The sequence below is a fragment of the Terrapene carolina genome, unplaced genomic scaffold (assembly GCF_002925995.2).
Source record: "Terrapene carolina triunguis isolate 2854851 unplaced genomic scaffold, T_m_triunguis-2.0 Scaffold96, whole genome shotgun sequence".
Taxonomy (NCBI): domain Eukaryota; kingdom Metazoa; phylum Chordata; order Testudines; family Emydidae; genus Terrapene; species Terrapene triunguis.
In genome coordinates this window covers 60,766,459-60,791,967 of record NW_020664447.1, presented here as the reverse complement: position 1 = coordinate 60,791,967, position 25,509 = coordinate 60,766,459, and the positions used below count along the sequence as shown (strand labels likewise).

The window sequence follows — 25,509 nt, the reverse complement described above, 5'->3', positions numbered from 1 at the left end:
TGTTGCCAAGAAGGCCAACGGCATAGTAGGAGCATTGCCAGCAGATTGAGGGAAGTGATTATTTCCTTCTGTTCGGCACTGGTGAGGCCACACCTGGAGTATTGCGTTCAGTTTTGGTCCCCCCACTACAGAAGGGATGTGGACAAATTGGAGCGAGTCCAGCAGAGGGCAATGAAAATGATTAGGGAGCTGGGGGACATGACTTACGAGGAGAGGCTGAGGGAACTGAGGTTATTTAGTCTGCAGAAGAGAAAAGAGTGAGGGGGGATTTGATAGCAGCCTTCAACTACCTGAAAGGGGGGTTCCAAAAAAGGATGGAGCTAGGCTGTTCTCAGTGGTGGCAGATGACAAAAGAAGCAATGGTCTCAAGTTGCAGTGGGGGAGGTCTAGGTTGGAAAGTCAGGAAACACTTTCACTAGCAGGGTGCTGAAGCACTGGAATGGGTTACCTAGGGAGGTGGTGGAATCTCCATCCTTAGAGGTTTTTAAGGCCTGGCTTGACAAAGCCCTGGCTGGGATGATTTAGTTGGTGTTGGTCCTGCTTTGAGCAAGGGATTGGACTAGATGACCTCCTGAGGTCTCTTCCAACCCTAATATTCTATGATATTCTCCCTGAATGCAGAGACTATATTGCTTTGACCTTAGAATACTGGCATTTTCCAGACTGCCTGCCAAATGAATGCTTAGTGAGAATGTATATATAATGTCTGCAGCCAGACCACCTAGGCCTGTGATTCAGTCACATTTCTCAAGCTACGTAGGGTCAAACCAGGTCATTGCTTCAATGAGAGACCCCCCACATACAGAAAAAACTCAGGGTGCTTCAGAAAGTGGTGCTGGTGATTTAAGTAGGTGGCATTCTCCCTGCTGGTTCAAAAATCAAAGCAGTGCCCCAATGGGATGACAGGGGTCACTATATTTACACTTATAAATGCTGACTTTGGAATGAGACAAAATCAAGGGCCTGACCATTTGTGGTCATTAAGGATCCTGTGATTCTTTTAACTGTAGTTCAGTTAGTCCTGGGATTCTGGCCAAATTCTAACTCAAGTAATTATTTCTGCCCCTAAATTCCCCCTGCAATTTTGATTGGATATAACATTTTTTTCTTTACTTCCTGCCTTAAAGTTTTGGAGCACTGTTGTGCACTGTTAAACAGCTGTCACATCCCATCCCAGACAGGGATGCATTTTAGTGTTAGGGAAAGCAATAGTTTGTGTAGTGTTTTGGGATCCTTCAGAATGAAGGGGCTAGAAAATGGAGAACTTGATTAGGCAGAGGAGTCCTCACCACCAGGGAAAGGGCTTCAGAAGGAAACCAAGCTTGCCACCTTGTGTGGGTCTTTCTAGAGTCGGTGCAGTCAGACGGTGCAAATGCCCCAGAAGACGAGATTCCTTTTATAAGCATGTTTCTAAAGTCAGACCAATTCCATTACAGGAGAAGTCTTCTTAGGGAACAATCTGGGGCAGCCCATGACATGGGCTCAGGCTTCATAGCTTAGCTGGTGAACAAGTTCAGGCAGCTGTATCAGTTCTGAGCCCCACAGCTCAGTCTCCCCGAGAGCCACAAGTTAAGAATTTCACTTGCAACCTAATTTTAATGAGGAGTTAAGAGCCATTTAGAAACCACAAGCCACAGTCAGCAGGAGCATCAACTGGCAGCTGCGCAGATCAAAGCAACAAGTTCTCACAGCTTTGTGCTCCCCCACCCTCACGCACAAACATGGCTGCAATACAGCCCCCTACAATGTTCTTCTATGCTGAACTGCAGACCTGCCAGTGAAAGATCTGTAGGCAGAAGATCTGTAGGACTGGTTGCTGTTAGGACTTGGCAGGCTGGCCAGCTACTGCCACATTCATTGCCAACATTCTCCCAAAGTCCCCAGCAGTACCCCAACCAGGTAGAAGAGGAGAGATAGTGAGTGTCTAACCTAAAGAAAGAGCATATGTGAGAACCAGGATGGCATGGGGGAAGACTTCTCTCCAGCACCATGGAAGATTGGGCCAGGAGCGCAGGGTAGGCCAGCCTCTACCCCTATCCCAACGGAGGAGAGAACAAGGTTCTGTAGTATGACCTGACTAGAGAGATCAAGGAGAAACTCCAGTAAGCTACAAAGATCAAATAGACAGGCCTGACTGACCCAGTCTTTTAGATGGTCCATCCCTCCCAGTGTGTCATTTCCAGGCTGCATTGTTTGCTATCAAAAGAGAGGAAGGAACAGAGAAAGTGGCCTCCAAAGGGATTCCACCTTCTGCCATTCATGTCTCATTCAGTTTTCTCATGAACATTTGTAACTGCAGAGTCAGCCATCTTGAACATCCCCAGCTGGCAAGTGTCCTTGTTGTAAACGGAAACAGCAGGGGCAAGGCATCAAAGGGTGAGAACAGGGCACTGGGATGAATATTGGGCAATGGAGGAAGGCAAGGGACAGCTCAGGGTCCTCAGGACCATGGCCAACCACTTGGCTGAGAGGGGGAGGGAAGGTGGCAGCAAGTACAGAACTCCAGGAATGCCTCTGGCTCCCTTGGGAAGCAGCATGGCTCCTGCTTAAGCTCTCTTTCCTGGGAAGCTCTTAATTCATGTTTATACTCAAACAAATGGAATGAAAGTTGGTTTGTGGGACGGCAGCCCCGAGGGAGGCGGCAGCAGGTGGGGGAGGGAAGCAACCAAGAGGGTGATTTAAGTCCAATCCTGGGGAGGCAACAGGAAGTGGGATAACCTTAAAGCCAGACCCAGCACAGAGGACATACAGAGTATTAGAGCCTCTCCACAAGCTGGTCAGAGTAAACTTAAGACAAGGGCTGAGAGGGGGAGGAGGAGGGAGAACACAGGGGAGATGGCCAGGTCTCTATTGGGCTATTGATATTTTTGGAGTAGGTGCTAAACTGCTACTTCACTAAAAGCAGTCAGATGGAATTGTTAAGTTTCCAATCATTTCCAAGAGTTCCGGTGACTCTGAAAGAAGGGATCAAAGCTACACAGAAAAGCAAAGGCCCTGCAAGTTGGCCAGCTTTCAGAGGTAGCCTGCCACCTGATATCATACATGCCCAGGCATACCTCCTCCCTGGGTCCCTCACTCTATCCTGTCAGCTCCCAGGACCCAAACTGGACAGCATTAACATTACACTCATGGAAATGTATGTAGTGCTGCCAACCTTCAAGAATCCCACAGCAGAAGGGATTTGCCTGTCATGGCTGTGTTCAGACAGCCTATTCCCCGTGGTCCCTGAACACAGGTCAGCTTAAGCTACTAGTAGCCTTTAGTGCAAGCACTGACTGAGCATAAGACTGATTCTGCACTCAGCAATCTTCTACTTTGGGACTCCTGCCTTCTGTGTTTGCAGAGAGCAGCTGGAAGCAGGAGGAGGCCGCCTCAGGGAAGGCTGAGGAGCTGCCATTAGAAAGCAGTAGGAGGCATGCACTGGTACCAGCCGCCGCTTTTTGGAACTGTTCCAAACTTCCCCTTCCCATTGCCAACACATAGCTCTGTATACAGCCTCAGCCAGCGGTAGGCTCTGCCGCCGCCATGTGGTACAGTCACACAAAAGCAAGCCCAACAGGCATCACCAACACTCATATGCAACAAGCCTTCCTTCTAGGGACCAATCTCACAGCAATGTGTGCTCAACCCATCACCCTTTCCAGGACCATTAATGGGCCAGCAACTCCAGTATGCCCAACACAGTGTAGGTTCCCTCTGAACTGTTCCGCTCATCTTAGAATCCAGCACTCCTCCCATCATAGGACCCCCTATGTGTGACAGTGACTCTGGGGTCAATCCTGCAGTTTGGGATGTCTGCACAGAGAGCCAAACCCAAATTTCCCTCTGTTGCTAGCCCAATATGGAGTCCAAGCTTTTCCACACAACACCTGGGCTGGAAGCAGCAGGTAACAGACACCCAGGAGAAAAGGGAACCTGCAACAGCCCCATATATTAAGACAACCCCTGGGCTCCTTACCAAAGCAGCTGCCACGGTGTGGAAGAAAGGTTTTACAGGCTGTGGCAATTGCCAGCTCAGCAGAAATAATGGTCTTAATAATCAAGTCCTCCACATTGGCCATCAGTGCTGTGAGGGGGGAAAAAAAACAAAACAGAATGTGAAGCAGGGATTGCACTCATGTGCAAATGCTCTCCTGGGTTTGCATGTGAATCTGAGTATGGGTGACTGTAGGTAACATCAAGCAAATGAAAGCATATGTGGACACCCAGAGGAGCAAGAGATCATGAGTGCATACATGAATACCCCAGGGCAGGAGCACTCAAGTGAATTCTCACAGGAGTGCAAGAACAAATGCAAGCAAGCATAAGCAGGAGCATGTAGCATGCATGACAGCACAATTTAGCATGAGTAATCACTCCCCTCCCCCCCCACACACACACTCTGTTTTAAGGATTAACTAATCAAGAGTGTTAGGGTACGTCTATACCCAGCTGCTAGTTCGGCGGCTGGAAATCGAACTTCTGGGTTCGACTTATCGCGTCTTGTCTGGACGCGATAAGTCGAACCAGGAAGTGATTGCCGTCGACTGCGGAACTCCAGCTAGACGAGAGGAGTACCGCGGAGTCAACGGGGGAGCCTGCCTGCCGCGTGTGGACCGAGGTAAGTTCGAACTAAGGTACTTCGAACTTCAGCTACGTTATTCACGTAGCTGAAGTTGCGTACCTTAGTTCGAATTGGGGGGTAAGTGTAGACCAAGCCTTAGAGAAACTCTCATGCTCAAGGGCACAAGCCAAACTAATGGGGGTTAGGGGGGGAAAAAAAAAAAAACTTACTTTGTTGGCAGCTCCTTTTTGATACTGGCCACTGAACTAGATAAACCTCTGGTCTAATTTAGTACTGCAAGTACTATTTTCCATACATGGGGGAATACATGTGTGCATATTCCTAGGTATGCAAAGTTTGAGCATCTGTACAAGAGGAAGCATGAATGTGTGTACATGAGTGTTCGGGCATGTGTACACAAGTGTTCCTGCATGTGCATAAGAATACAGAAACTGCTGTCCCAGATCAGACTGGCGTTCTTAGCCCAGTATTCTGTCTGACACCAGCATCAGAGCAAGATGCAAGAAACCCCTAACTGTACAATTATGGAATAACCAATTCATTGGAATGTCTTCCTAATTTCTCTCAGTGGTTGGCTTATTTAGGAGAGTTTATCGCTTTACACTGGATATTATAAAGTGTAAATGTTCTAATGATCTGTATCAATATCTAATCACGTGTGCAACTGAGAGAACATTAATTGGTGCAAGTGAGCATGAGTGACTGCATAACCATGCACATAAAATTGGGAAAGGCTTAGTTCCACTTAGAAGCCTGATTCAAATCCCTTCCTCCATCCTCTAAGTTCCCTGGTAATACTTATAGGATGGGTACAGTAGCTGCCAAATAGTGTTACTAAGGACTCAGTATCAGGCAAGTTGTCCCTTAAGAGAAAATTACTTGGATTCTGCTATGCAGATGCATCAAAGCAGACCTGGTAAAGGTATGAAGAGAGCTGTTCTACAGAACATAAGCGCTCAGATGGACAACAAAACTCAGCCAAAACCTGGGGCATGGAAAGGTGATGATACATCCATGAGTCATTCAAAATGACACAGGTAACCAGCCATTCGTTCGCTAAATTGCAGGGTTTGAGAGGTTGACTCACCAGACTGAACAAACCATGGGAGCCGTGGACGGAGGGGAAGCATTTAGGGTGGTACCAGAAGGTATAACTAGGAGGAACGGGATGACATTAAGAAAGGGAAACTCCTCCGCCCTGAGTTGGAACCTAGTAGGGTTCTTCCTAGGATTTCTTGCTGGTGGACACTGCTGAGGACACAAGGAAGGAACCAAAGGGGGGGGGTCTCTACTCACTTGTTGTGTCTCTCCCTTCTTGTTTCAGGTACCTCAGCATCGCACTCATACTCCACTTGTTCCCATAATCCTCCACTTCAGGGTCATCACAGCTAAAAAAAACCAAGGAAGCAGGGCTCACATAACTGGCCTGTGCCTCAGGATCACCACTCTGACCTTTGAAAGCCATACTTAGATGCAGTCATACAAATTTGCTCCCCCACCCTGGTGTGAATTTGGTTCCGCCTCCAAGAACCAAAGCCCATCCTCTCGTCTCTTTGGCAGTTCTAAGTACCTGACATAGTCTCCACTCTTCTTGTTGACACTGTAGTTGGTCAGATGCATGAACTGGTTTTTAATGTTCTTGGTTCCCTGGTCATATCTCACAGTCGCAAACCTAAGAACAAGGACAAAAAACTCAAGCTACACTTTCTGGGGAAGGCAAGCAGCTTGCTAGATGGGACTTGTTAGGCAGACAACTCAATCGCTGCAATTACAGATGTAAAAGACCTAAATTAGGTACCATCTAATGCAAACCATCAAAGAACATTTCCCAGAGCTGTGTCCAGTCTGGTTTTCAATGTTCCAAAGGAAGGGGCTCCCAATCCTTCCTCCAAGAGATTATTTCACAGCACAACACTATATACCCCACTGTCAAGAAGTTTTAGTAGTAGTCAGTTTAAACTGACTAAGCAAATCTCATCCGATTCCTCCTAGTTACAGAGATACTGCTCCTAACCCTCTCCTTCCCACCCGTGGATTTATTATGGAGGTGTTGGTAGCAAGTCTATATTTAAGGCGTGCACTTAAAGTAGGGATCCAATCTCTTATGCATGAAAAATAGTGTATCCTCCCAAAGTGACAGCACTAATACTGAGCACAGAATTACTTTTCTATACGAGTTTACAACTAACGCTTGGTCTACACTACCAACTTATGTCATTAAAACTAGGTTTCTCAGAGGTGTAGAATATCCATACCCCTAAGCAATGTAGTTATACCAACCTAACTCCGGTGTAGACAGCACTATGTTTATGGGAGAGCTTCTCCCATCAAGATAGCTACCGCCTCTCGGTGAGGTGGAGTACCTACGCCAATGGGAGAAGCTCTCCTGTTGGCATAGATAGTGTCTTCACTATGTGCTACAGTGGTGGAGCTACACCACTGCAGCATTGTAAGTGTAGACAAGCCCTAAAACGGTTTATTTAGGACTTAAAATTAATTAAAATGGGCCATTTAAGAAATATAGCACTCAGTGTCAGATTTTTGCCAGACCTCTAATCTGAACACATGCCCTAAACACACTGAAACCTTGTCTGTGTTAGATTGGTTTGGGGGTTGTTCTTGTGAAGCTTGCAAGGCCTTACATGCAACTTGATAGCATATCTCAGTGTGGATGCAATATAATAAACTTTGAACACTCCATCTGATCAATTCCAAATTTCAGGGAACCCTGTTGATTTTGATGAAAACTGGAAAAACCGAAAGGGGGGGAAATGGGGGACACAAGCCATTGGTTAGCAGAGCTACCAGATTCAACTGCCTCTGTAATTGTCAGTTGATGGCAACCATTAACACATTCCAGCATAATACCCATCATTTTAGCTCTTCCCATCCCCTCCAATAGTTTGAAAATGTTGACACCATGAGCGAGAAAGGCATGAAGAAAGTGGAAGAATATGGCCAGGTCTACACTAAAAAGTTAAGTCGACCCTGTTTAATCGCTCAGCATGTGAAAAACTCACATCTCTGAGCAACATAGTTAAGCTGACCTAACCCCTGGTATAGACAGTGCTAGATCAATGAAAAAATTCTTCTGTCAACCTAGCTAGCACCTCTCGTGGAGATGGATTAACTACAAAAATGGGATTCTGCTGCTGTAGTGAATGGTTACAGTGAAGCATTATAGCAGCACAGCTACAGCCTTCCTAGTGAAGACATACCCTAAGAAAGGCGGGGGTAAGAGGGAAGCACACAGAGCCCAAGGATCAGGGGAAAGAGGGAGGTTCCTGAAATACAAGGGAATGGGCAGGTCACACAGAGAGCTTGTGGCTGGGGAATGGGGGAATGCAATGAGCCCCTGGTATGTGTTCAATGAACTCGGCCTAAAGAAGCAACAAAGTGTGCCACCCTTCAGTTTTATGAATGGTCATTCCCCCTGTTATTTTTCATAAGTGAAAGCTTCTTTCACAGAGGCTGAAGGATACCAGTGTCTACTAAAGAGAATTCTCAAAGAGCTGCCCTCTTTCAAAATGGCTGCCATCTCCCATTGTTCTCAGTGTGACTGCCCTCAGTTGGTGGCCATTTGGAGAAGAGTGTCTCATGGTCAATGGGACGGAGTATTGACACTAAATAAAAACTATACAGTCGTGATTAAGGCATTTTAGTGTTTGTGGACACAGATTAGTTTAAACTGATTTGTTAAAAAACAGATATTTTTCATTTTTTTGATGCTCATGGTGTCATTCCAGGGCAGAGTTAAAGTTCCTGCTGAAGGATAAACATTTAGTTATAAAGAATAGCAAGGGGTGAAGTTACCATTAATAATAAAAAGTTTAGATTTAATCCATGTAGAAGATTCCAGTTAGCTTTAGCTACAGAGGAAGTTGGAAGAGCCTGTAGTAAGGCAGAGTTAAGATTGGTTGGATATCCTCACTGTATATTTCCATATGACTGAATTTCATATATTTAACCCTGACTATGGATTTCCCCGGGTTAACACATTTGGGATCATTACAACATCTCGAATGTATTTTACCCTAAATGATGGATATGTACTCTCTGCCTTACTTCCATTTTAACAGTTTGTCTAGGAATATACCTCAAATGTTTGTTGGTTACGACATTCTCAGCTTTGCCATCTTAACCATCCTGGACAGAGTTCATTCTTTCCTCCAACCCCTTGATCATTTCTGTAGTTTGTGTCCAAGTATCACTCTGGTAATGAGATACCCAGTTCTAACAGCAGTATTATCAGGATGGTGGCCCTAGAGCAGGGGCAGGCAAACTTTTTGGCCTGAGGGCCGTATCGGGTTTCAGAAATTGTATGGAGGGCCGGTTAGGGGAGGCTGTGCCTCCCCAAACAGGCAGGAGTGGCCCAGTCCCCGCCCCCTATCCAACCCCCCCTGCTTCTCGCCCCTGACGGCCCCCCGGGAATCCTGCCCCATCCAACCCCCCTTGTTCCCTAATGGCCCCCCTGGACCCCTGCCCCATCCAACCATCCCTTCTCCCTGACCGCCCCCAAATTCCTGGCCCCTAACTTCCCCCCACCCCAACTGCCCCATCCAACACCCCCTCTCCTTCCTGACCGCCCCCGGAACCCCTGCCCCCATTCAACGCCCCTGTTCCCTGCCCTCTGACCGCCCCAACCCCTAACCATCCCCCGAACTCCCCTGCCCCCTTACCAGCCAGCCACGCACCGCACATCACAGAGCACCATGTCAGGCCGGGCTCTGCAGCTGCGCTGCCCCAGGAGCTCGCCACCCCACCGCCCAGAGCATTGCGCCGGTGGCGCAGTGAGCTGAGGCTGCAGGGGAGGGGGAACAGCAGAGGAGGGGCTGGGGGCTAGCCTCCCGGGGCAGGAGCTCAGGGGCCAGGGAGAACGGTCCCACGGGCCGGATGTGGCCCGTGGGCCATAGTTTGCCCACCTCTGCCCTAGAGTCAGAGTATAACTGTTCTCCCTTCTCTGGCTGTGATGCCTCTGTGCATGAAGCCCATTCAAAACATCTCACTGACCAGTTTTGTAGCCACATCACTGTAAAAAAAACAAACTCACTCATGAGTGTATCCAGAACCTGAGGCATCACATAAGTAGCACAGAGAAATCAGAAAACCAAGACAATTATATGGGGAAAAGAGGCGAGAAATAGGACAGTAATACAAATGGGAATGGGGGTACAAATGTAGTGTGCTGGCAACTAGGCCATCCCACGACTTGTAAATAGAGACAGAAACCAAATTTCTGAAAAAACACTGCTCTATTTTTTCCCAGGGGCTTGAAACTGCCACGGAGGAGAGTGATTCAGTTCCCACACTGCCTACAATCAGCTATGTGATACTAACCACTGCTGGTCACAGAGATTACTGCATTCTCAGTACTTCCAAACTCAAGCATTTTATCTCCCACTCTTGCAACTTCTCTCTTCCCTAGAGAGCTTCACCATTTACTGGATAGCCCCAGTTCCAGATTCCAAGCACAATTTAGTGATAGAAAACTTACATTCTAGTAGTGTCTTTCACTCAGAGGGATCTCAAAGTGCACTACAACTCTGTACATACAAAAAATCTCTCTCCACCACTGAAATGCAGACACGTTGAGGATAGAATGTGGTGGCAGTTTAACAGCACATAGCAGCACTGCACAACAGTAGGTGAAATCAATCTACCACCTGAAAATGAAGGAGGATTTAAATAGAATGCAATTTCCCTGGCTGGAATATGGCCAGGACACAAAGGTCATTATACCGACTTTTGTACAAAGTGATCTGGGTTCACAAATGAAAGATCCAAGGTATAGATTCATAGATACCAAGACCAGAAGAGATCATTGTGATCTAGTCTGAACACCTGTATAACAGACCATAAAACTTCTCCAAAAATAATTCTTAGAGCATACCTTTTAGAAGTATATTTAGAAAAACAATTTTGATTTAAAAATTGCTAGTGATGGAGAATCAACCATGACATTGGGTAAATTGTTCCAATTGCTAATTACCGTCAATGTTAAACATTTACGCCTTCTTTCCTGTCTAAATTTGACTAGTTTCAGCTTCCATGTTATACCTTTCTCTGCTACACTGAAGAGCCTAATATCAAATATTTCTTCCCCATGTAGATACTTACAGAGCATAATCAAGTCACCCCTTAACCTTCTCTTTGTTAAGCTAAACAGAATGAGCTACCTGAGTCATTGACTAAGGCATGTTTTCTAATCCTTTAGATCATTCTTGTAGCTCTTCTCTGGATTCTCTCTGACTTATCAACATTGTTCTTGAATTCTGGATGCCTGAACTGGACACAGTATTCCAGGAGCGGTAGCACCAGTGCCAAATACAGAGATAAAATTACCTCCACTCTGATTTGAGATTCCCCTATTTGTGCATGTTGGATTGCACTGGCCCTTTTGGCCAAAGCGTTGCACTGGGAGCTCACAGTTAGCTGATTCACCACCACAACACTCAGATCTTTTTCCGAGAGTCACTGCTTCCCAGGATAGAGTCTCCCCCATCTTGTAAGTATGGCCTACATTCTTTGTTCCTAGATATATACATTTCTATTTAGCTAAATTAAAAGGTATATTGTTTGCTCACACCCAGTTTATCAAGTGATCCAGATCGCTCTGTATTAATGACCCGTCCTCTGCATTATTTACCCCTCCCCCAATTTTGGGGTCATCTGAAAACTTTATCAGTGATGATTTTATGTTTTCTTCTGAGTCATTGATAAAAAATGTTAAATACTGTAGGGCCAAGAACAGATCCATGCGGGACCCCTTTAGAAACACATCCATCTGATAACTCCCCATTTATAATTACATCGAGACCGACCAGCTAGCTTTTAATCCATTTAATCTGTGTCATGTAGATTTTCTCTCTCTCTGGTGTTCTAATCAAACGGTCTTGCAATACCATGCCAAATGCCATACAGAAGTTTAAAAGTATATTAGATCAACACTGTTTACTTTTATCAAACTTGTAATCTCATAAAAACATCTCAAGCTAGTTTGATAGGACCTATTTTCCATAAACCCATATTGATTGGTATTAATTATATTACCCTCCTTTAATCCTTTATTAAAAGGATCCCCATATCTGCTGCTCCATTATCTTGTCCAGGATCAATATCAGACTGGCAGGCCTATAATTAGCCAAGTCTCTCTGTTAACCCTTTTGAAATATTGGCACAACATTAACTTTCTTTCTGTCTTCTGGAACTTCTCCAAGTCTTATTTAAAATCAGCATTAATGCTCCAGTGAGCTCCTCAACCAACTCTTATAAAACTCTTGGATGCAAGTTATCTGGACATGCTTATTTAAAAATGTCTAACTTTAGTAGCTGCTGCTTAACAGCCTCCTAAGGGACTAGTGGAATAGAAAGAGTGTTATGACATGACTATATCTATTTTCCCCCCAAATTCACAACAGAAATTTCTAGGGCATTCATCAACAGTCTCTAGAAGCAAGAAAGGTGACAAAGCAAAGAGACACTAACTCCAATAGCACAGCACTCCTTCGTACCACACTGGTGCATTGAGTTTAGTACTGACTCGGGAGGAAAAGCATCCCCCCAAAATCACCAACACTATTTCATGCAGAACCATGAGTTTTCAAGAGAGGTCACCCATCCAACAGGAATCTGGGGTCAACTGTACTTGTGAAATGTGACAGAATCACAGTCTGAAGTAACATGGCTGTAAAATCCCCTTCCCATACTTAGTGCTACCCACTGCTTGCATCAGAGACAGAGAAACACAAAGTCATATAGTTCCCAATAACTTACTCCCATTTCCAGGGCTTGTCGCTGTGCAGCCCTAACCCCCAATCCTGCAGATATCAGTCCAAAACCCTACCCTTCCAAGGAATCCTATCCCTCCCCTTAGCATATTTTTTTTTAAGAGGACAGTAAGTGAGTGAAGTTAATGGAACCCATTACCCAAATGTACAAGAGACTATTTCTACTAGCCTACCCCCGCCCCCAACAGAACTAGTACATCCCACCCTAAAATACAATTAAGGGATGGGAAAGGTCCAGCTGAGGCAGACTATGTACATAGGTGCAGTTTGACTACTAGCAGCAAACACCAAAGCTTATGAAACAGACATGGCAGCCGCCAAGCTGGAGGTGCTCCCTGACAGCTTCCCCCTCTCCCATACCAGCTTCCCTTTTCTCAGCATGAGACTAGCCAGGGACTACATACACTCCAACTCAGAACCCAAACTCTGTAAGTGAAGGGTGATGCTCAGACATTCCACAGCCTTGTCATGCCTGCTTGCAATCTCAGCCTGAATGTTACACATCTGGCTCAGCTGTGAGCAGAGACCTTGCTGTTCCCCATTCAGGTCACTAGAATCCCACCATAGAGCCCAACTTTAGTCTTATCTAACCAGGCCACATGTCTGCCTCCCCTCTGGCTGCATCCTCTGTTGGATCCTAGTGGGGAAGCAGCAGCAGCAAGTTTGGTGGTGTGGCCAGCCAACCCGCCTGCTGCCAGGTATAGAAAGTGAGGGGCTCAGAACTCGTTACAGTTTCCCCAATCAGACCCCAGAGAGACCCTCTAATCTCCAGCCAGCCCAGAGACCTGTAAACCTTCAAACCCCCGATTCACCAGAGATGTCCCAACCAGACCCTACTCTCCCATCCAAGAAACCCTGCCAGACACCAAATCTCTGCTCTTGAAAAAAAGACTTCATCTACCAGCACCCAAACAGACCTCATTTCCTCCCCCACCCCAGGACCCACCACCTATCCCAGACATCACAGCACACGTCACCCCCTAGTCACTCCCAGAAGAGCACCCAGCCACCTTAGCACCTCTAGCTCAAGCACCCCCAGAATCCACCTGCACTTTCCAACTGCCTACATCAGCACTCCCAGACATCCACCTATCTCCCTACCTGCCTTAGCCTCACAGCTTTCAGGTTTTATACAGGTCCAGGTCTTACACCCCCCACTGCTTAGGGAAGGGTATATTAACCATAAGGTGAAGTTTATGGTCATATGTAAACTTGGTGACTATGGGGTAATTAATCAGGACACTAAAGGAGAGTCTGGGAGAGATGGAGGAGAGGACAAAAGGCCTGTTAGCAGACGTGGGGGAAGCAGTATAGTTAATTCCTCTTTTACTGCATGGGTGCTATAGAAAAGCACAAGAGACAACTGAGCAATGGTCTTTCGCTGACTGTACACAAAAGCCATCTAAAACAGGGGTTCTCAACCTTTTTCTTTCTGAGCCCCCACCCCGCATTATGCTACAAAAACTCCACGGCCCAGCTGTGCCACAACAACTGTTTTTCTGCACATAAAAGCCAGGGCCAGCATTAGAGGGTAGCAAGGAGGGCAACTGCCCGGGGCCACACACCACAGCTTTGCAGGGCCCCCTAAGTTGTTCAAGATTCAGCTTCAGCCCCAGGTCAGAGTGGCAGGGCTTGGAGCCCCAAGCTTTGGCTTTGGCTTTCTGCCCTGCGCCCCAGCAAGACTAATGCGGACCCTGCTTGGGGGACCCCGTGAAACCTGCTCATAGCTCCCCAGGGGGCACTGGATTCCTGATTGAGAACCATTGATCTAAACCAACTCTCTGAATCTAAGTATCCCTATCTCTAATTCTGGACTCTCCCTCTTTACCCTTCACAGCTGCTCTTGGCTCCACTGGACTGTCAAAGGTTCCCTGCTTAGGGCACTAAGACTAAACGGAAAGCCACTTGCACCTTCCCTAGTCTTTGCTCTTTCAAGACTTGCTGTTTAAGGCAAATGTCTCAACTAGGGTTGCCAACTTCCTAATCGCACAAAACTGAACATCCTTGCCCCGCCCCTTCCCCCACTCATTCAATTCCCCCCTCCCTCCATCGCTTGCTCTCCCCAACCCTCACTCACTTTCACTAGGCTGGGGCAGGGGATTGGGGTGCAGGAGGGGATCAGGGCTCTGGCTGGGGGTGTGGGCTCTGGGATGAGGCTGGGGGCGAGGGGTTTGGGGATAGGGAGAGGGCTCAGGGCTGGGTCAGGGGGTTGGGGTGCGGGAGGGGTTGTGGAGTGCAGGCTCAGCCGGGTGGCACTTACCTCAGGCGGCTCCCAGTCAGCAGCACAGCGAGGCTAAGGCAGGCTCCCTGCCTGCCCTGGCTTCGCATTGCTCCTGGAAGTGGTCGGCATGTCTAACTCCTAGGTGCAGGAGCCAGAGGGCTCTGCGCGTTGCCTGTCCCCCACAGGCACCAGCCCTGAAGCTCCCATTGGCCATGGTTCCTGGCCAATGGGAGCTGCGGAGCCAGTGCTCGGTTGAAAACCGGACGCCTGGGAATCCTTGTCTCAATCAGTTGCCATAAGCTGCTGCTAAACTAGGACAGACAGATAGACATCAACGTGATGCCCTGAGAAAGCTGCTCCATAGGCTAGAACTGGTGGAAAGGGGTTACAGATATTTCCACCCTTACACAGTACAAAGGCTGCAGCCCCAAAGTGCAGCTAGGAATCTTTCCCCTACAGAATGGGAGCACAACAGTGGTCCTGGGTCTTGCCTCTGGTCCAGCTCATGCTCCTCAATCACACACCACAGTTCCTCTGCCTGTGATATCAATTATCTCCACAGCAGAACAAGTAGTGGAGCAGTACACCAGGTAGGTGCAGCAGTAGAAGTTGAGCTGTTAACCCGATTAGCACATTGGTGCTGGTGACACTGTACGGTGGAGCTCCTATGCCCAAAGCCAGATGAATCTATTCAAATGCTCTTAGTGCTAAAGAGCAATAGGAAAAGCCACAGTGCAAGAAATGCAAAAACTGGGGCAGAACTTTGAGAGACCAACAGGTGCAGGAAATAGGGTCTCTTGTGAAAAGATGCAGGAACAACCTAATACATGGGTTTCAAACTCACATCCTACCATTAAGAGTATTTTGCACCTTTGCTGGGTTGTGGATATAATGAACATCTACAGTGAAGAGAAGCTAACTTAAGACTAGTCCAGCTCCTTTTCTGACAGTTCAACACAAGGAGCCTGCTGGAAAGGGAATAGGGTAATGCAATCTTAATCAATTTCCTTCTGCAGCCTCTTCCATGCATAAGGCATCTGCTGCTGCCCAAGAGGAACCCAAAAAGGTGGGGGTAGGAGGAAGGGAGAATGATGCAAGAAGAAAGGGGGGGGGGGGGAACCACCCACAGTAGAGTAAGCAAAAGGAGAGAAAACAAAAAGCAGAGTCTAATGGGTAGAGCAAGACAGTCTGATAGCTCCTTTCCTTTAAGGCTCTCCAAGTGCCAAAGGCGGAAGGAGACAAGAGAAGAAACCAAGGTCACACAGTTAGACTTAGTGGGACCTCTCGGTCTCCTTACTGCCCAATGGTGAAATGCTAAAGGAACAATCACTATAGCATATGCAGTTACTGTGTAAGAGCCATTTTCTGTTCTCATTCTTTGACAAAATTTCTCCTGAGCTTCAGCAGAGCTGCTACTGTTGTCTGTGGGAATATGCAGCTCTAACTGTGGAGTCCCAGCCCATGGACACCTATTAAGAACCAAACCCTATCATCACAGTGCCTCTCTAATTCCCATGGGAGCTGTATGGATGTAGCTAAGGGCATCATCTGGCCCGGATTCAAGAACATTATTTGGCTTCCCTACCCAAACACCACGTAGATAGTATGGAACTAGGCCTCATCTCCTCTTTATTTACATGAGGGGGAAACTCAGGCAAAATCGGGGAAGTGAGCTGCCCAAGAGACACACAGCAAATGGCTAAACTGGCAGTAGAATCCAAGCCACCCGACTCAGAATACTATGCTTTACCACAAGACCATCCTTCTTCTCTATAAGCTCAAAACCCCAGTCTAATGTAAGAGAAGTGATGAGCCAGTGGTGATAATCTTAGCTTGACCCCCAGGTGGATGTGCTTGTCCATGGCCACTATGCTGGATGGAGGTGCCTGTGAAAGGATCATGAGAATGATCCCCTGCCCTCCATTGCAGGAATTCATTATGCTCCCCAAACAGCCAGGGCCTGCTAGGCAGGGGTTACTAGGAGTGGGGGGGGACTGGGCTGCTGCAGCAGACTCTGGCCACAGCACATCCTGTGAGGTAATGTGAATTCCTTGGCTTGCAGGGAGCACCTGAATTCTTTGGAAACCACAGGAATCCAGCAGAGAAAAGGTAAATATCCCAGCGGAGCCAGTGCTAATTAGCAAGCAGGGCTACTGAAGGAGGGGGCACTGCAGACTGGAGTTCAGTGAGCTCAGATGGCAGGAAGGCAGCCCACTGTCAGACATTATGAGGCTCAGCTGCCAGCTCAGGCATTACTGGAACTCTCGTGTCATTCTAAAGTACACATTCACCTCCCCCTCAGCTACTGCTCCTTTGGCCCTTCACAAGCACATTTGGTTTTCAGCTCAATTTGTTGCTTTACAAAAAAAATTCTCCATTTCAGTGAAAGTCAGGCTACAAAGTTCCTGCTGGGCTGGAACCCTTCCAGTGGTTCAGGACCAGAAATGGAGCTGACTAAACAGAAAATTCAGGTAGTAAAGACCAAGTGTAAAACAAAACTGAAGAGAAAAGACATTTTTCTAGAACACCCAAAACAACCATTGTGCATCAACACCCCCTGATGGTCACAGCAGCAAGGCACACAATTCCCAAAGCCACCATGCAGGATGGGGCACACACACAAAGGGGAAGTCCCTGAAAAAGATTCAGGCTCATTTCCATTTCATAATAAGCTAAACAGAGGGAAAAACTGGGAGGGACAGAATGAAACTTCCCCACTTTGCAGGCTATGGGCAGTAGAAACCATTCAAACCTTAACTGTGACCCGACCTCCTCCCCCCTCCTTGCATTCCAAGCACAAGGCTCTCTGATTGAAGGGGGATCAGAAACAGAAAACAAAACACAAAAATTAAAACAACCAGCCAATTTCACAGCAGGTCAGAGGAGACATCTACCTGCTAGTACATGGCTATGCAGTCCCATGAGATACAAAGAGGCATTCAAAATCAGTTTGATGCCTCTTTGAATACCCACCCCCCATGGGTTATCTTTTTGGTTTTATCTAGACTAAGATTGAAAGGTGTGTATTTGAATAAGTTAGCTAACATAATTCAGAAGTCTGCAGCAGACCTAGGCTCCCCCTAAGCTTTAATTATCCAAGATTGGAAGTTTTTCTAGAAGATATGCTCTAGCTCAGAGGTGGGCAAAGTACGGCCCGCGGGCCACATCCGGCCCACAGGACCGTCCTGCCTGGCCCCTGAGCTCCCAGCCGGGGAGGCTCGCCCCCAGCCCCTCCCCTGCTGTTCCCCCTCCCCTGCAGCCTCACCTAACTGCACCGCCGGCTGCACGGCTGCCCCTGCTCCTCCTGTGTCCTCCGCCCATGTTCGCAGGGCCACATTCCGAAAGGGGCAGGGGGTCCCGGGAGGGGGCGGTCAGGGGACAGGGAGGGGGGGTTGGATGGGGTCCCAGGGGGGCAGTTAGGGGGGGGAGGTCCCAGGGGTGGTGGTCAGGGGACAAGGAGCAGGGGGGGTTGGATGGGTCAGGGGTTCTGAGGGGGATAGTCAGGGGGGCGGGAAGTGGGAGGGGGCAGAGGGCAGGCTGTTTGGGGAGGCACAGACTTCACTACCTGGCCCTCCATACCGTTTCGCAACCCTGATGTGGCCCCCGGCCAAAAGGTTTGCCCACCACTGCTCTAGCTCATCCAGAAGTCATGATCTTGATGCAGAAATCACTGGGTGAAATTCTATGCCAGTGTTATGTAGAAGATTAGACTAGATCATAATGATCCCTTCTGGTCTTAAATCTTAATCCTGATCAGTTTAGCACATATTAAAAGCAATGTGCTTTGCCTACATTAGGTTTTTTAAATGTATTAGCTAATATGTTCTAATGATACACTTTTCAATCAAATCTGGACAAGGTCCTAAAGGACAGCACGGCATACCCCTCTCTGTCTCACACTCGAGAAGCCCTGTTCTTGTTTCAGGCACCGACAGAGAACTGAAAGATCATCACCAATTCAAAATGAAGGGACACAGGACTGAAATAGTGGACTACTATGGATTAGGAACATTGACAGAGTTGGGAGCTGGGCAAGACCAGAATAGCAGGGGGTACTACAAGGCAAGATACGATGCAGTGACAGAGCTGTTTGACGCTGTTAGTCCTGGTGCTGCTCTGAAAGTTGGACTCTCAGCTTCGATGGCCTAAGGTTACACCCCACAAAAACTTCCTCTGAGGAAAGAGCAAACCACAATAGAGCCTGCTCTTGTGTCTGGCACCTCAGTTCAGGGCATCCTGAATTCTGCCCAACACTCACTTCTCAAAGCAAGAAAACAGGACTTCAACAGTGCAAATGGAACAGCTGCATTCAGAACTTCTGAGAAGGTTCAAAAGCCTGAATAACCCAAAAGGCTTCATCATTGGATCTCTGCTTCCTCACTGCTGCCTGAGGGAGCTTTCCTATGCCCCACCTCCTGCCATTCCACATAGATGGGAACACACAACAATGCAGCATCAGAGCCTAAACCTATTTCCTCTGTTCCAGAACCTCACTTCCAAACCTAGATCACCTCATGTCAAGTCAGGGTGTACCCTGGAAGCCAGACACAGGGAGGTTTCTACTCAGGCAAACAGGCATCAGCTGATGCATGCTATTTAGTCCCTCCTCACGTCAAGAAAAATCATCATATCCTTTGGTCTATGGGGCCTCCACATGTTCTATTATCAGTACCTCTTCTCTGCCAAGAGGCATCAGCTCTACTGAATGACCCAGGCACCGGCCACTGGGGCTCACTGAGGCATGGCATGCGCTGCACACTAGCTTTCAGTGGGATACAACAGAAGCTGGCAAGGGAGCAAATACAGGTAAATACAAAAGTCACGTTTTGGAGACTAGCCAGGTTTTGGGAATACAAGTGCAGAATACAGGTGCAATGTCATTGCTCCGATCAGCAAGGGAGGTCCCTAAACCTGGCCTCCACATGCACAAAGCCCTTACCCCTTACCCCCAACTACATCTATGCCATGTCCACTGTGCCACACTATGCTTTCACCACATATCACTCCCCAGACCTCCCAGGAGCCCTGCCACCCCGTTTCCACCCCTAAACACTGCAGCTTCTACAATGGGGGAGGAAAACCAGCCTCCATTCACTGCCACAAGTGTTGAACCCTTCTCCTTCACAGTCTGAGGCACCAATAGTCCGTAAGCCCTTAAATGGGTCTCTCTAGGCATTTATACCACACCAGAGAGACAAACAAGAACCTGGAGCTCCAGGATCCTCTGTGTCCAGGCACACAAATCCAGGGCAAGGGGGAAAACATCACAAGACACTGAAAACAAAGGTTGCTAGTGCCACCTGGAGGCCACACATAGAAGGAAACATCTAATCCAGGGGTCAGCAACCTTTCAGAAGTGGTATGCAGAGTCTTCATTTATTCACTCTAATTTAAGATTTCGTGTGCCAGTAATACATTTTAAAGTTTTTAGAAGGTCTCTTTCTATAAGTCTAATATATAACTAAACTATTGTTGTATGTAAAGTAAATAAGGTTTTTACAATGTTTAAGAAGCTTCATTTAAAATTAAATTAAAATGCAGAGCTCCCCGGACCGGTGGCCAGGACCCGGGCAGTGTGAGTGCCACTGAAAATCAGCTCGTGTGCCGCCTTTGGCACGCGTGCCATAGGTTGCCTAACCCTGATCTAATCTCTCACATTACCCGACCCTTAACCCCCATTATATGACTGACACTGTTCCTGCTCCATCCAATTGCTAGATATATCCTGGGGGATTGCCATCACCTGCTCCACCTACTCACCAGCCCTGGAGATTTGTGGGGGGGGGAGGAGGTTGAAGATTCATTGAGGAAGCTGATAGGAGTAGGCTTATTCTTGTCATTTAAAAGAACTGCACATAAGCCCCACTGTCAGCTATCAACTGTGGGGCAGCAGCAGAGCTATGGGTCACTCTACCAGGGGTCAGGCTAATTCCCTGACCTCAGGTGACACTCCCAGGGATGTGCTTCTGATTTTACCTTTGGCACCAATTCCGTAATCATGCATCAGGTATCCTATAGCTGATGGAACTACACCTCTACCTCGATATAACGCTGTCCTCGGGAGCCAAAAAAAAATCTTACCGCGTTATAGGTGAAACCGTGTTATATCGAACTTGCTTTGATCCACCGGAGTGCGCAGCCCCGCCCCCCCAGAGCACTGCTTTACTGCATTATATACTAATTTGTGTTATATCGGGTCGCATTATATCGGGGTAGAGGTGTATATGTCTACAAGAGACCTGGCCTTTGAGAGTAGCATGCAGACCCTCCACAATGCCCCACACCAGACAGATTGGCCTCCACTTACATTAGCCCCTTCTAAAAAAGAATACAAGGTGTGGATGTGGGGGCAGAGAAAGTACAGTTGCTTACCCTACAGTAGCTAGTTTAAGATGTGCTGTCTGCACAGATTTCACTCTTGGTGCCCATGCACCACATGTGCTCTAGTCAGATTCTTTTTGGCCAGCGGTGTCCATCTGGTGGTCATGCCTGTGCCCTTGCAACCTCCCCATCTGAGGGCACAAATGGCTGAATGGACCCAACTGCCTCAATTCTTCAGCAATACATTGAGGGATAGAACTCCCCATTAGCAGATGAGGGCGAGCTGAGAAATCTGTATGGACAACACATCTCAAAGAGACACAGTTGCTGTGCGATAAGTAGCCATTCTTTGAGCAATTGCCAACAGATTCCACTCATGGTGACTAACAAGCAACTGTCTATTTGCTTAGAGGCGGGTAGGAGTCCTGCTTGAATAGTGACTGCAGGACAATCCTACCAAAATTGGCATTCAGTCTGGAGACCCATACTAGATCAGGTATGGGAATATTACTCAAACAAGCAATTTAAGCTGCCTGAGCCCTAGTGGAAAGAGCTCTGATATGGCCTGGCTAACCCACAGCAAGTTCTTACACTGCGAGACCCACTTGGATAACCTCTGAGTAGATAAAGGTCACCCTTTGATTGTCAGCAAATGCAACAAGTAGCACGTATGTGTTGCCAAATGTCTTAGTTCTATCCAAATAGAAAGACAATGCCCTCAGTACATCTAGTGTGTGAAGCTTTGCTTTACTCAGGTTAGAGTAAGGCTTAAGGAAAAATAAAGAGGTGAATGGACTGATTTACACAGAACTCAGACAACACTGGGCAGAAACAGAGTAAGGTCTAAGGAGAACCCTGCCTTGCAAAATACTTCATACAGGGGATCTGACATACAAGTCTCAATCTCCCCATCCCTCCTAGCTGAGGTAATGTCAATGAAAACCATTTTCCTAGCAGCCAGCTGTTAAAAGCTTGCTAAAGACTCAGAGGGGACACATCAACCCTGCCATGCCATATTAAGATCCCATGGAGGACAGGGCTCTCAAACTGTGGGAAAAACATGCATGAGAACCTTCAGTAACGGTCACTGGTGAGTGCGGAAAACAGTGTGGCCACAGATAGGAGAGCAATTTGCAGATACTGCTGTCAGAGGGACTCTTATGGAGCTGATGGAAAGTCCAGATAGCAATTCTGGACTAGCTGCTAGCCCTGAAGCAAAGACTAGTGCCTTCAGGGAGAAAGCTGGTACTGAGAAGCTCATATAGAAAAATATAGAGCTAAATGAAAGAGGTTATGTCTGGTCAGAGATTTCCTGCTCTCAGCAGAACATTCTGAACCTGAGCAGAACAGCTTCTCTCAGCAGGATTCCTTCACCCAGTATCCAGGTAGTCAGGCGTACGGATACTGGATATGGGTGCAGAATCCAACCATTGCTCTGGAAGACTATGGATGGTAAATAGGTTCTGTGGTTGTGTTGACAGATTCACCAGATCTGAGTACGAGAATTGTTTGGGCCATGCTGGGGTTATGATGCAAGCAGCATCCTGCCTCAGTTTCTTCAAGATCCTTAGTATCATTGGAATTGGTGGAAAGGCACACAGTAGCCTGCTGTCCACAAGTTGAGGAAGGCATCTGTGGAGTTTCTCCCTCCCATCCCCCAACACAATTTGACATTTGTTTGCAACAAGCCACAATAGGTATACTTCTAGGACACCCCATTTGCAAAAGAGGTTATGCAGAACTGAGTCTTTGAAAGACCAATTGTGGTTTTTTGGAAAGGACCCTGCTGAGCTGGTCTACCAGGGTGTTCTGAAGACCCAGAAGGTGCAGAACTACCAATGAGATCTGACACAGAATGCACCACTCCCCATAGTAATATGGCTTCTTGAAAGAGTAGGGGATAATCTTGCTATCCCCTTACCCACCTGATAAAAGGCAGTGGTTCTCAAGCTGGGGTATGTGTACCCCAGGGGGTACACGGGTCTTCTGAGGGTACATCAACTCCTCTAGATATTTGCCTCATTTTACAACAGGCTACATAGAAAGCATTAGCGAAGTCAGTACAAACTAAAATTGCATACGAGATGACTTGTTTATACTGCTCTATATAGTATACACAGATGTAAGTACAATATTTATATTCCAATTGATTTTATAATTATATGGTAAAAATGAGAGTATGCAGTTTTTCAGTAATAGTGTGCTGTGACACTTTTGTATTTTTATGTCTGATTTTGTAAGCAAGTATTTTAAGTGAGGTGAAACGTGGGGGTATGCAAGACAAATGAGACTCCTGAAAGGGGTACAGTAGTCTCAAAAGGTTGAGAGCCACTGATATAGGGTATTGCTGTGGTGTTGAATCAGCAATTCAAGTGCTGACAGACATTAAGAAGGGACAGAAAAAGCTGCAGGCCAGGGAGATTGCCCTGACCTCTAAACTGTTTGTGTGCAGACTTGCTTCCTGAGGAGACCATAGTCCTTGACTTTTCAATGGCTCAAGAGGAGCCCTTCCTGAATGAAGGCATCGGTTACCAACATCTTTGTAGGAAGAGAGAGATAATGGAACTCCACTGCATATCTAAAGTGGTTCTGTTCATCAGTTTGACAATTCTTGTGGGACCACGATGATCATGTCCATGCGGTGTCTGCTGGAGAGCTACTGATCTCAGCCATTTCCTGCCTAGATCGATGCTGTCAGGGTTCTCTCCCCACTTTGAACTCTGGGGTACAGATGTGGGGATCCACATGAAAGACTCCCCTAAGCTTATTTCTACCAGCTTAGGTTAAAAACTTCCCCAAGGCACAAATCCTTCCTTGTCCTTGGATGAGTACTGCTGCCACCACCAAGTGAGTTAGACAAAGATTCAGGAAAAGAACCACTTGGAGTTCCTGTTTCCCCAAAATATCCCCAAGCCCCTTCACCTGCTTTCCTGGGAAGGCTTTAGAGTGACCAAGGTGAGCACAGACCAGACCCTTGGGTTTTTAGGACACTAAAAACCCAATCAGATTCTTAAAAAACAGAACTTTATAATAAAGAAAAGTAAAAGAAGCACTTCTGTAAAATCAGGATGGAAGGTAATTTACAGGGTAATCAGATTCAAAACAGAGGATTTCCCCTCTAGGCAAAACTTTAAAGTTACAAAAACAGGGCTAAACCTCCCTCCTAGCACAGGGAAAATTCACAAGCTAAAACAAAAGAGAATCTAATGCATTTCCTTCCTATTACTTACTATTTCTGTATATTAGATGCTTATTTTCAGATATGGCTTAGGGAGATGTATTTTCCCTACCCTGGTTCCTCACTGACCCAGAGAGAACAAAGGAACCCAAAACAAAAACCTTCCCCTACAGATTTGAAAGTATCTTCTCCCCTTATTGGTCCTTTTGGTCAGGTGCCAACCAGGTTATTTGAGCTTCTTAACCCTTTACAGGGAAAAGGAGGGATTAACCCTTTAAAAGGGTAAGAAGGGATTTTATGCTACCTTAGCTGTATGTTTATGACAGATGCTGTAGTCTGGCATACTGTGTGATTATAAGTGTAAATGGCTATGTGCCCTAGAAGCCTCAGACATCCTCATTTGTGGTGTTGGGGGGGGGGGGGGGCTAAATCTGATCGGGTGGTCTAATATTGTAGGAAATCTTTGCTATGGAAGGTAAGCCCTCACTCATTTGGAGTCTAACATTGCTCATGTGAAGTTTACGGTCTGAGTTAGAATCTGAGGATTTCACTCTGTTAATTTTGAAACCCGGAGAGATGGAGAATTTCAGGATTGTCTTTGCTAAGTCACCTGTGGTGGTGATCTTCCTTGAATTAGCCAATTGTCCAGGTAAAGGCGTACCTGGATTCTTGTCTCCTTAGATGAACTGCCACTAATGACAGGCATTTAGTAAAAACCCTTAGAGCTGTGGAGAGGCCAAAAGGTCAGAACTCTGTATTGGTAGTGGGAAGTTCCTATCAGGAATCGAAGGTTTTTTTGTGAACCAGATATACGGAGATATGAAAATAGGCATGCTGCAGGTTGAGAGCCATGAACTAGTCCATGAAAGCTAAATTCTTTTCATTAGAAGTCAGGGTCCACCATTTTGCATCTGAAATAGTGGGCAAAGAGGTTGAGACAAAGATCAAGAGTGGGTCTACAGCCTCCTTTCTTCTTTAGGATTCAGAAATAGTGGGAATAAAATCACTTGCTCCTGAACTCCAAGGGCAGTTCCTCCCCTGGTTCCTGCTCCCAGTTGTAAGAGGCAGTCTACCTCCTCTCACAGTAATCTCTTGCGAGATGTGTCCCTGGAAAGAGTCCAGAAGGGGAGAAGAGGTTTGGAAGAGACTGAAAATGCATGAGACATCTCTTCCTTATGATCTGAAGGACCCAGTGGTCCAAGGTAATTCCAGCCCAAGCTTCTTGAAAATGTGGTTGCCAAGGAGGGGGGGGAGAGAAGAGAGAGAGAAAAGAGGGGTAAAATAGATCTTGTGGTGGTCCAACCAGGCTCCCAATGATGGCGTTAGACCTGCTGCCCATTCAAAGCCCCAGACTTCCGGGCAGCTGAGTAGGAGCCAATGGGTTACCACCAATGAAATCTCTACATCTTCCTTGGAGGCTCAGACAAATCATGGAGAT

General features: G+C 47.0%; 1 protein-coding gene across 2 annotated transcripts in view; it reads right to left on the bottom strand.

Annotated features, from left to right (window-relative positions):
- TTLL5 (tubulin tyrosine ligase like 5) overlaps positions 1 to 25,509 on the bottom strand; it is a 214,163-nt gene that overhangs the window by 168,789 nt on the left and 19,865 nt on the right. For both annotated transcript variants that reach the window (XM_029911515.1, XM_029911516.1), the window contains exons 9-11: positions 6,135 to 6,236; positions 5,861 to 5,952; positions 3,959 to 4,066 (exon numbers count right to left, since the gene is read on the bottom strand). In XM_029911515.1, coding sequence (XP_029767375.1) covers positions 3,959 to 4,066; positions 5,861 to 5,952; positions 6,135 to 6,236 — 302 coding nt within the window. The remainder of the gene's footprint in view (positions 1 to 3,958; positions 4,067 to 5,860; positions 5,953 to 6,134; positions 6,237 to 25,509) is intronic.